This window comes from Gavialis gangeticus, unplaced genomic scaffold (genome assembly GCF_001723915.1).
Source record: "Gavialis gangeticus isolate Ggan-Ray unplaced genomic scaffold, GavGan_comp1, whole genome shotgun sequence".
Lineage (NCBI taxonomy): Eukaryota > Metazoa > Chordata > Crocodylia > Gavialidae > Gavialis > Gavialis gangeticus.
Genome location: NW_017729019.1, coordinates 11,239,395 through 11,250,725, shown reverse-complemented (window position 1 = coordinate 11,250,725; position 11,331 = coordinate 11,239,395). Strand labels below are relative to the sequence as shown.

Below are 11,331 nucleotides of genomic sequence, written 5' to 3'. Positions count from 1 at the left end.
GTTTTTACATTTATTTTACAGCTATTTTCATTGAGTTTACCTATGGCGGATGCTAAAATTTGTTTCATTATGTACCTTAACCGAGTTAATCAAATGTTGGTCTTCTAAAAGGAGATTGTATTGCCTTATATACATAAAAGAGCATTAAAGGACCCAGTTTACAAGGAACGTCATGTCTCCCACGTCACTTGAATTGCTATTTGATTGTCGTACAGACATTTGTGCTGGAAGAAAGCAGATAGAATGTGCATCATGCATGTGTGACAATGGTAAGAAGTCCAGAATATATTTATAGAAATGGCAAAAGCAGACAACTTGATGATAAAGCATCAACATTTAATACCAATCATATATAGAGACCAGACATAGCATGTCAGCTACTTTAGGGTTACACAAAAAAATAGCTCACCCAGCAGTAGGACAACAATTGAAGGCACATCCTTAGATACCCCTTTCCAGGGAGCTAGCAACTTGGTGATTAGGCATGGGGTTCAAAGAGGCATTTGAGTGGCAAGAGAGCCATAAAAACTTTGCATGGTTTTGGTCTACTGGTATCACTGCGATTAGCACGGCAGAAGGAGGAAAATAGTTTCTTTCACGTCCTGCATCTCCAAAGTGCTCTACAAATATCAATGCAGTCAATCCCTTCTGAGGAAGTAAGAATTAGCATTAACACCATTTACAAATGGCAAAATCAACGAGAAGTGAGGCCCTTGTGTTCAGAGGCACTCCTCAGTGAGAGCAGACATTGTGGAGGTATGAATTAGAGAGGAGATGGGTGCCCACAGCTCCCGCTGCCCTCCACTGCCACGTGAAGTACTCAACACGTGCCACGCCCCGCCCCCCAAGCAGCCACTTTTAAAGCAGGACCCCAATTGACTTGCCTGCACCTACCAAGGCAGTCAGCTGGGAGCCAAAACTTAGGAACAAGAGACTCAAGTCTCTGCTCATTGCACCTCTCATGAGTCCCCTTTACTAGGTGTCATCTGGCTTGCACCTTTGGCTTCATCTCACTCAAGCCACACACATTTCTCCCCATTCCCAAAGCTGTGTTTATTATATTTTTAAAATTGAATTAAAAAATAAGAAAACAAGAGGAAGCCTCCATGGGATAGTTTTGTATTGTGCTTTAAACAGCATTTAAGAAATGTTTTTGTTTGTTTGTTTTTAATAAGACCAGTGAAGACAAGACGAGGGATAGGCAAGAAGGGCTGTCGCCTCCAACCTGTGTAGCACCTGGTCCTCTATAGTAACTACTCTCCATTCAAGTCTTGAGATGGGTTTCCATACTGGATGCGTTCTCCACCCCCCAGTGATCTACAAGCAGCTCATGGACAATGTTCCTTGTGGCAGTTCCCCGTGCTGTGGCAGAACCATCCGCCAACATATTTAAATCGCTATCGAAGCATCAAGATGCACCTGCATGACACCGTGGTCCGAGTAAGCAGACAGCGCAGCAGCCTCCCGGACCAGCTTATCGAGGACCGCCTTGGGGCACGTAGGAGATGGGCTGCCTCGTCCCAGGCCTAACGGTGAACGTGTTTGTAGCCCCGCTGTACTGCAAGTGGCTATAGGCAGGTCTGGGAGAACAAAAACAGAGGAAGTCACTGAACGCCAAGGAAATCGTTTGTCAGTGGTTACGGTAAGCCCCTCCTGCTGCGAAGCAGTTTAATTTGCAAGCCCCTATGAGCAGAGTAGCTGGAGAGGCTGCATTCAGATCCAGAGGATGGTTTAGATCAGAGGGAAAAAACAAAACTGAAAGTCAGGTCCAGGACTGAAAGGGAAGGACTAGGACCTGGGCTTGGACCCTTGCACCTCAGTTTTGCAAGGCATCCTTAGAAGACACCAGCTGCAGGTGAGCCAGACAACTAGGGGCATAAGCCTGCACTCTTTGGAGCCCAGCCCAGAACTAGACCCACCGGGGTTCAGTCAGCCCAGCAGCTCCCCAGCCCACTCCTCCCAACTTCAGTTTCAGAGGGATTTTGGCTAGACACTCCAGGCCAGCCCTGCTAGAATCGTACCTGCTGGGGGCTGCCGCACTGATGGAGGAGTAGTCCCCGTTCAGCCCCTTGGGCTTGGCATCGCTCACAGCATTGCTACGAGGCATGGCTTTCCCGGCCACATCCAGCGACATCCTCCTGCTGTGCAGGTTCCCTGTGGGATTTCTGGGGCCAGAGTTCATCCGGCGCATCCCCTCCCCAGCCTGGGAGCCATAACAGGCAAGAGAGACGATGCCCCTGGAGGACAGGCTTGTTCTCCTGTAGGTCTTATCGGGTTCGGACACATACAGGCGCTGCTTGATCAGCGGGCGGCTGTTGGGGTACTGACTGGGGTTCCTAGCCGTGCCGTCGCCACTGGGGCACGGATGGTCAAGGCTGCGATTCCTCGGGTTGCTTTCAGTGGCTGTATTGGAGGGCAAGGCATAGCTGTTGCCCAAGTCATAGCTTGGCTGACTGTAGCTTTGCGGCCTTCCCAAGATCTGGCTGTTGTCTGCCAAGCTAGGGGATCTGTGGCTTTCTTCTCTGCTAGGGGAGACATCCTTAATATGGTCAGCATCATTGCTGAACTCTGGTGGAGGTGGAATGATCTCATAATCAAGGGTCTTTCCAGTCTCCTCTTCCTCCTTGGGCAATGGTGGGGAAGGAAATGCATTCAGGTGAATGGCAGTGGTGGTGTGCAGGTCTTGCTGCCTTAGGTGGCTGGACTGCAGAAGACCATGAACTGTAGAGGAGGCCCCCAATCCCTGTGAAGTGGGAAGCTTATGTGGTTGCCCATTGATGAGTTTCTGCATGGTCCTGCACTGCTCAGAAGAGCTGGAGAAGGACAGGGGCCTGGCAGGGCTCTGCCCCGGTTCCAGCAAACCCAATGCACTGACCTCAGGGATGCTGGTCCTTTTATGCTGCTTGTCCCCCAGCAAATCTGCGGCCTCTTTTTGCAGGGACTTTGGTACCACTGTAATGGAGTAGGGCTTGGACTCGCTGTAGTAGAAGTTGGTGGAGCCCGTTTCCGACACGCTGCTGTCGAGCTTCTTGGATAACTTAATGTGCGGCCTCTTGGACATGGCACTGTTCTGCCGGGATGCGGGGCACCTGCTTCTTTGGGCTCGCTGTTTTGCGGCCAGAAGGAGAGCCATTGGGGAGCCCTTCTCCACCGTCTCTCCTGTGACAGGGTGGATCAGGACATCCCCATCCCCCAAGCCAGCACCCAAGGAGGATGGCATTGAAGGAGCAGGCAGGCTCTCAGAAGCAGAGGTTGGACTCGCCTTTTTCTTTCTATCGTGTTCATCTGTGCCAACCAGCCCCTCTTCCCCCTGAGAAGGGCTCACAGAGGACAGGTTGTCAGTGGAGCTGGTCTTGGCCCGATGGGTTTTGTACTGGAATAGGGAGTAGTCTGGCTGGGGCACCGCAGTTGGCAAAGGCGAGGCAGCCTCTGTAGAGGAGGGCAGTGGGAAGACTGGGACAGAAAGGTCACCCTTTGGTTTCAAAGGTGGTTTTGGAGACTTCAGAACATCATTAGCCAACACATTTTCTGGAACATGGTTTATGTTTTCCAAAGCCTTTTTACTGGAGAGGTCGCTAGGAGTCTTACAACCATCCGGCACCATCTCAACTTCCACAGAAGCTGCTAAAGGTGGGAGACTATTTACTACAGGCTTCATCAGCCCCATGTCAGAGCTTGCCTGGCTACTACCAGGATGCAGAGTAGCTCCGTTTGCTCCTGGACTAGGTCTGCGATTTGCTGCTCCCATGGGCAGTTTCAAGTCCTTTTTCGTTGCCAGTATAGCTTCCAGCTCACTCCGGATTTTCATAACACTGTTTGCCTGTTCGCTGGTGAGTTGATTCTCAGGAGCCACATTGGAGGTGCTCTCTCTGCTGGGGACTGCATTGGCTGTTATCTTCTCACTTCTTCCCCCTAACGGTAACTGCAGATCCTTCGTGGCAGAGTCAGCCTGCTTTGACCAGTCAGACCTAATCCTGTCTTGCTCAGTAATACTGCTTGTTGATCTGGGAGTTGCAGGTGTGTCCAGCTGCTGCGCTTCTCTTCTGGAAGAAGAGGTCAGCAGGGCTGATAGGTCCTGCTTCAGCTTGTTCAGATTGCTGGGCTCCTTCCAGGAGTCCTCTTCACCATCAGAGGATGCGTAGTCTGGAGGGGGGAGCTCCAGTAGCTCCCCTGCACCCACAGACTTGGATTTTGGGGAGTCCTTTTCGGTTTTCTCGGGCACTTGTGACCATGGGACCTTCTCTGCCTTGGGTGCTGCCTGCCGGTCAGTAGACTTCATCCAGATGCCAGAGTCTGACCCTGGCCTTGGACTCCCAGGTTCAGCACTGAGTGTGGCAGGCTTTATGATCCCCTGCCTCTCCAAAGACCACCTGTGCTCCGCTCCTTCAGGCAAGGGCACCTTTGCTGCAGGTCTTATGGTGAAGCTGGGTGGAAGCGGCGGGCGGGTGTGGGGCTGCTTGGGAAAGGGCTTCTCTTCTCTTTCTTCCACGGGAATGGAAGACGACCTCACGGGAGCAGGCGGCGGAACCTTAAATGACCTGGGGAAAGTTAAGTGAGGATCCGGCGCCGATTTGGGCAGCGGCACTTCCCTCTGCGGAGGGGCTGGCGGAGTGGCAATGTTCAGATAGGAGGGGCCAGCACTCCCCCCGGCCCCTGGCTGCCTTGTGTTCAGAGCTACTTCAGATCTCCATTTTGAGATGCCAGCCAGGAAGAGCGGAGGTGCTGGGGGATTATGAAGAGGTGGAAGGGGGGCAGGGGCTAGGGGTGCCAGTCCTGCAAAGGGAGGCGCTGGAGGAATGAAATCTGGCGGAGCTGGTGTGCCGGGGGACGACAAGGTGGAAGCAGGAGGAAGAGGTGGAGGCAGTGGTGCTGCCATGGGAGGTGGCGGTGGCACATCTGCTAGTGGCGGTGGTAGCAGTGGCGGCGGCGGCACGTCTGCTAGCGGTGGCGGTAGCAGCGGCGGCGGTGGCGGCACCACCTCTGCTAGCGGTGGCGGTAGCGGCGGCGGCAGCGATAGCACCTCTGCTAGCGGCGGCGGCGGCGGCGGTAGCGGCGGCGGCCCTGGGGGGGGGGGGGGTATCTCCTCATCCAAACACTCCCTCTCAAAGGCCTTCAGCCGCAGGTCTCCAACCGAACTGTACATCCTGTAGTTGCCATTGATCTGTGGACCGAGGCCTGTGGGAAAGAACGGAAAGTAGGGGGGCATTAACAGGAGCTGGGTCAGCTAGGCCCATGCTGGGATCACCTCCAGCAACTAATCCCATCAAAATGGGCCAGGACTTGGACATCCAGTGGAAGCATTTGAAAAACAACCTGGCTATGTAGGTTTGCTGTGCTGCTGCAAATCATTGTCGCTTGCTCCTTACATGAATGTGTGTTCAACACCTCAAAGGCAGTTTCCAGAAGATGGACCCAGCCCCATCAGTTACTCTCATGGGGCCAAACACTAATGCAGCAAGCCTACCTTGCATCAAAACACTCCATGGCACACAGAGTACCCAGACCTTTAGGGCCAAATCTTGGAGGCAGGGGGGAGAAATTTTAGCTTCTGTCAACTTCACTGGGAGTTGAAGGTGCCTCGTACCACCCAAGACAGAGCTCTCGGCTGGCAGGAATAATGTTTGCTAGCCTTTCATACTAGGTCACACAAGTCACCCGAACAGCCCAGTGCTTGATTATGCCACAATAAAAGTTGCGGTCCACCACAAAGAAAAAAAAAAACGGCTTGAAACTTCCCTTAAAAAAAAAAAGAAGGGGGAAGCTGGTAGACTAGGGCTGGTGCTTGGTTTCTTTTATGCTGCAAGAGGCCATGTGTGCTCCAAGTAAGGAAGTTATTATAAGTTTCAACTTCAGCAGCTCTTTCCCTTCAGTGTTCACAGGGTCAATGTGTCGCAACACCGAGACAAAGCACATTGGGCACGTTTCAGGTGCTGCCCCTTAAAGCAGTTCGTTAGCAGCAATTTGCAAGTGGAACACACTCATTTCCATTTTGTTTGCAGTCTAGTGAAGAATGCCATTGAGCTATAAAAAACAAAATAAAACAGAAACAGGCAGATGGGCAGAAAGACAGCTATCCCACTCCATGGAAGCACCTGATAAAATTTATCTATCATCTAATTTATGCAATTTTGTTGTGGGGGGAGGAGGGAGGGGGAAGGGGTCCGTGAGCCGAGTCAGCAGGCACTCCAGATTTATGTTGTATTGTTCCCTGCCTTTGTATGCATCTTTTTGATTTACTGTTTTTATGCAAATTTATTAAAATTAAATAATTTTGGTTAACAAATAAGATAGACTTAATTCTAGTTGCAGCAAAACTTTTAAATACCCGTCAGAAAAATCTATTCAGTCTCTTTGTTTCCTAGCATTACAGTTACTATCTGCAGTCTGGGCAAAAGTTCCTCTGCTTACAGTAAACGAGGGGGATGTATTAGTAATCAGATTTCCTTGTCTGCCAAATAACTATGCATGTAAAAAAAAAAAGCCTATGCCTGATAGTTGCTATGGTTATATCAGAGCAGAAACTAAAGCAACTTTTCTGGCAGGTGTTCGCTTTCTTCGAGAAGAGCTTCCCCTACCCACGTTCCTAGCCTTTCCCCAGCGACACGTCATTTCTCTGACGCAAGTCAAACTGAGACTTGCTTAGGCTGCGTGGGAATGTGGGAGGTCAGATCCTTCAGTTCTTACTTGTACCTTTTTGGCAATCAAAATTGGTTGCGTGACCAAGGCACAGTCACGGTGACATGGGAGAGTCTGCATGTTGGAGCCATTTAAATTCTAGGAAGAACCTAGTAGAGAAGGCACCTTACCTGGAGCTGCTTTGTCTTCGAAACCCTCTGGCACAGAGGGGGGTGGCACCGCTACGCCATGCACCTCCTGCGCCTCCTGCAAGGGTCGAGAAAGTGGGTTGCGAGAAGGCTTTCTAGTTGAACCTTAGGGGGTCAGCGTGCTGTGCCGAGGCCTGCATGCTCTTGCCTTTCACTCTGTGTGAAGCTAGTCTGCCGGGATGCCCTGCGGCTTTCATGGCACAGAAAGCAAGGTCATGCAAGCAACCCGGTACCCGACACCCTCTGGCCCCGTCAGCAATCCCAACCCATCAATTAAGACTGAATGAGCCAGAAAGACCAAATCTCCCTTTGATCTTCCCAGTGAATAATGCTGGAAGAGTACACAGGCACTAGAGGGCTGCACTTGCAGGAACTAGCTCTTGGAGTCGCGCGATAACATCAGAGCCTCAGCGTTCATTTACAACCTCCTGGTTACCAAGAAAAAGGCCCCCCAGTGTACCAAGGCAATATGTATCCCAGGCCAAACAGCTCCTCAGTTCCAGAGAAGAGCAGCTACTGCCCTGGGCTTACTGCTACGTGTGTCCCCTCTGGCAGGTGAGCCTAGTGCACCAATTGCCCGACTTGAGCTCTGCAAGGCGAGCAGAGGGACTTCGGGTCACCTGCTTACACAGCCGTTTTGTGGCTAGGAAGATCCACTCAGAGCCATGGTGAAGTAAGTCTCAGAAACACTCTGGCCTTCAGATGCCTCCCAAGAAGTTAAGCACTATTGACTCTCCACCTCCCAACCACCGGTTCCCGTTGCCCTCCCCACTGTTCTCCAAATACCCATTCTCCAACTTTAAAGCAGCCTTGCCCCCTAGGGAAACCCAGCCCATCTCCACTTTTGTCAGCCACAGCAAAGGCAGTTTCAGGTCCTTTGGGCTGTGAGCCACGTGCTCAGCTGTAGCTATTGCCACTTCCCCCAGGAGGGGTCCCATTCCTGGCACTTTGAACCAGACTGAAACACTGAACCAGGACCCCTGGCTCCTAGCACTACTGAACAAGCAGCCCCGCCTGCCCCTCAGGCGACCTGCTGCAAAGATTGCTGTCTTTCCATTGCTTGCTAAACACGCACCAGTGCATCGCAGGGGTCAAGTCCTGCCTGGACTGGAATTGCGGCTTCCTCTTTCCTAGAGGATGTTTTGCGCTGCAGTTGGAGCTATGGCCGTCCCCACCAGAGACTTCTGGATGGGCCAAGTCAGCCCGAAACAGTCACCCTGGCCGTGAAAGGACTTTTGTGCACTGCAGCAAGGGCCTGTGTGAGGTGCTGGCCAAGGATAAGGTGGGTCCTACTACCCCACCAGTCCCGCGCCACTCCTCCAACAGGGTCTGGTTTTCCCTACCGTGTATAGTCAATGCTCAGGAACATACAGCAGAGCCACTGAGGAGTTGCAGAGGCCACCTGTATAAGTTTTGTCTGCATGTTACAGAGGACTTCTTCCATCCAGCCCTTGGCTTCACCATTTACTAGTCCCTTCTACAAGGACAGCCTTGTCCTAGGAGTGCTCTACACCACTTCAGTCAGGCAGCTCTCTCACACAAATGCAGAATGGTTTGAAACAAGCACCCTTTGTCCTTCTTTCGGTGCGATCGCTGTTTTTACAAGAGCGTACGAGAGGAATTCAAAGTCCCATGGATCAAAGGTTCAGCTCGTCTTGTAAACACACCACCATCTTGGGCTAAGACACGAGGAGCTGATCCTGCTCCACCCTTCCACGAGCCGAAGCATGGCTCTGTGCCTCCCTGGGACTGGCTCCTTGCTGCTTCCTTGCAATTTGGTTTCGAGGTCAAGGGGACAGCTAATTAAAAAACCAAGTTAGTTCTTGGATTTAAGGAACTCCAGCAGGATGGGCTAGATTCTGGCCTAGATCAGTTGTTCCCAACCTTTTCAGACCAGAAGCATCCTTCTGAAAATGTCAGCTCTTAGTTTTCACTTGTTTTTTTGACAAAAGAAAGATAGAGCAATTCTTCCATGGCAGAGAACTCAGCAAGTCCACAAGTCAGTGTGTCTTTGAAACTGTGGACTCTTGTGGGACTTCCCTGGTCATGGACTCATGTTGGCACACCTCTCAGGGATACCACGTTGCACCCCACCGCACCCTTGAAAGCATCTCAAGGCACCCTGGTTTGGAATCACAGCCCTAGATCTACAGAAGCACTGACTGTAGGAAGATACTTGTTGGATCAGATGAGTACTCTAGCCAACTTAGCCTCTTCCTGCACCCAGCGCCAGCCACGTCAGAGGAAGGTGAAGGAACACAGTGGCTGGCAGTTATTCTGTCCATAGGGAAAGCTTCCTTCTCGCTTCAAATAGCAAAGCGTTTGGCCTGTGCCCTGCAGCAGGATGGTTTCCACGTACTGCCGTACGCTGCCGAGAACCGAGCTGCTGGTCTGGGTTGCAGCTCTGCACCGCCTGACATTTATACAGCAAATGTGCACTGCTAAAAATAGCCTCCCCTGGGCTGGAGACGGGCTGCGGCGATGGCTGACTGCATTTGGAAATGTGACCCCTGACCACACGGTTTCACGCCCCAGAGGCTCAGCACTCTCAGCCCCAGCTGCCAAGGCCCTTGCTGACATGCAAGTGAGAGGTGCTGGGACAGGGATGGGGCTTTAGCAGTAACTGCCAGAGCCCAGGTTCACCAGGGCCAGACGTGCTTATCTTTCCATTGATGCTGCCAGTGCCAGGAAAGTTGCAGGGGGAATAAGGGGAGAGTTTCCACCAAGGGATTATAATATTGCCCACACCAACGCAAAGGAGGAGGAAGGAGCAAGTGAGGGTAAAGCATCCTCCCTGCACTCCCTTCAGCCAGTGTTTGGAGCCATGTGACCCAGCTCCAGAAGGAGCAGCGAGCAGATGCAGAGAAAAAGAGGCATCTACAAGAGCTTTTGAGAAGGGACTACAAATGACTGCAACTAGTAGCAATTCCCCTGCCCTCACCTTTACCCGGAGTCATTGTTTCCCCCTCCAGCTTCTTGGCAAAATGAAAAATCAGCTATTCCCACACCTGTAACTAGTCTACCACCATGTGCCATATGGAGTCACAAGCCTGATGGTCCCTGCATAACCCATGCACTGGGTAAGCCAGAGAGCATTCACCCCAACCAGATGTACAGCACTGCACAACTGACCCTGTGCATTACTGGGGGCAAACAAGACAAACAGGTTGGTTTCTAAGGCACCCGTAAGGCAATGGTTTTGAACAACACTCCATTAGATCTTGAAAGCGATTGTAAAAGCACATGTAATCCAGTGGATTCTGATTTCATGTAGAATGATCTAGGTCACGCACCAGCATCAAACCCACTGGGTCTCCGTCAAAGTTGTTTAGCTGCTGTAAGCGTGCAGCAGGCACCCACACCTAGCAATATAGCTCAGGCAATGAGATGCATAGCCAAACAAGGAAGCCCATAGCTGCTGTTGAGCTGGAATTGAGGTGCAGAACGGTTACAGCAGGACAGGGCAGTCTCAGATGCTCTTCATTTCTCTATTGAGGATTTGTAGCCAAAGGAGAAATGTCATGAAAATAATTGGCGAGTTCAGGTGGTGTTCTCCAGCACACAGTTTTCCTATGGATTTCAAATAAACGGCAGGCTGTGAACAGTGTCTTGGGAATGCTCTGAAAACCACAGACAAGGTTCTTTGGGTAAATGCGATATCTTTTATTAGACCAACTAATAGAATTGCAAGTATTTAATCTGCTATAGGAAAGACAAGTAAAGGTACGACAATGGGCAAGAGAACAAATGCACTGGAAGAGGAGTGTTTACCAACTTTCAGAAACTTTTCGCACTGCTAAAGTGTTCCACTTCACATCCTCAAGAATCCTACAGTGTAAAGCTATTTAAACAGCTCTTGAAAAAAAGAAAAATATTGGTGCTGTGCCTAGTGCATATCAGTGGAGGAGACTGCACTTACCCAAGTCCTTTGGGAAAAGGAAAAAGTCACACAGGACTGGCTGAAAGGAGTACTGAAAGCTTGCCTTGGGTTTGGCCTTGTTGCAACACATGCTAGTTGTGTTCTTAATATTGTAGCTGTGCTGTGTTATTTTTGGGGAGAAACTGCATGACGGCTATGGGAGGGGACTTTGACTTGTCTTAAAGTTCAGTTTCAAACCACACAGTCTAGTGGAGGAGACTTAAGGTCCAATGGCAGAAAGGGGTCAGAAACAGCCTGTCTACTTTTACTAGCAAGTGCCATGGGATAACATGGATGGGAACAGTCTCAAAGCCTCCTTCCAGAACGCACTGCAAAGTTCTGCACCAGTAACATTTGCCCAATTTAGTTGGTGACACAAGAGGGAGACTTGTAAAATGGTAATGAACTGGTTATTGCAGTAGAACAGGCCTTTGCTCCCCACCCTGCTTTCCAGATACCATTTCATCAGTTCTTCCATGCAAAAAGGGAAGAGGCCTGCAATACCACCTCCACCAGTCAAAACAGAAGGGCTGGTTGGGAGGTGTCTTTTCATGCAGACACCAGGAGGACCATGGGGAATGCAGGGGG

The 11,331-nt window shown here is 50.9% G+C and overlaps 1 protein-coding gene across 1 annotated transcript in view; it reads right to left on the bottom strand.

The window, feature by feature from the left end:
- Positions 1–315: 315 nt before the first annotated feature.
- The window catches only part of CUNH6orf132 (chromosome unknown C6orf132 homolog), a 32,148-nt gene continuing 21,132 nt past the window's right edge, over positions 316–11,331 (bottom strand). Inside the window, exons 3-5 of the mRNA XM_019514062.1 lie at positions 6,807–6,882; positions 2,022–5,175; positions 316–1,580 (exon numbers count right to left, since the gene is read on the bottom strand). Of these exons, the coding sequence (XP_019369607.1) occupies positions 1,475–1,580; positions 2,022–5,175; positions 6,807–6,882 (3,336 nt within the window). The 3' untranslated portion in view covers positions 316–1,474. The remainder of the gene's footprint in view (positions 1,581–2,021; positions 5,176–6,806; positions 6,883–11,331) is intronic.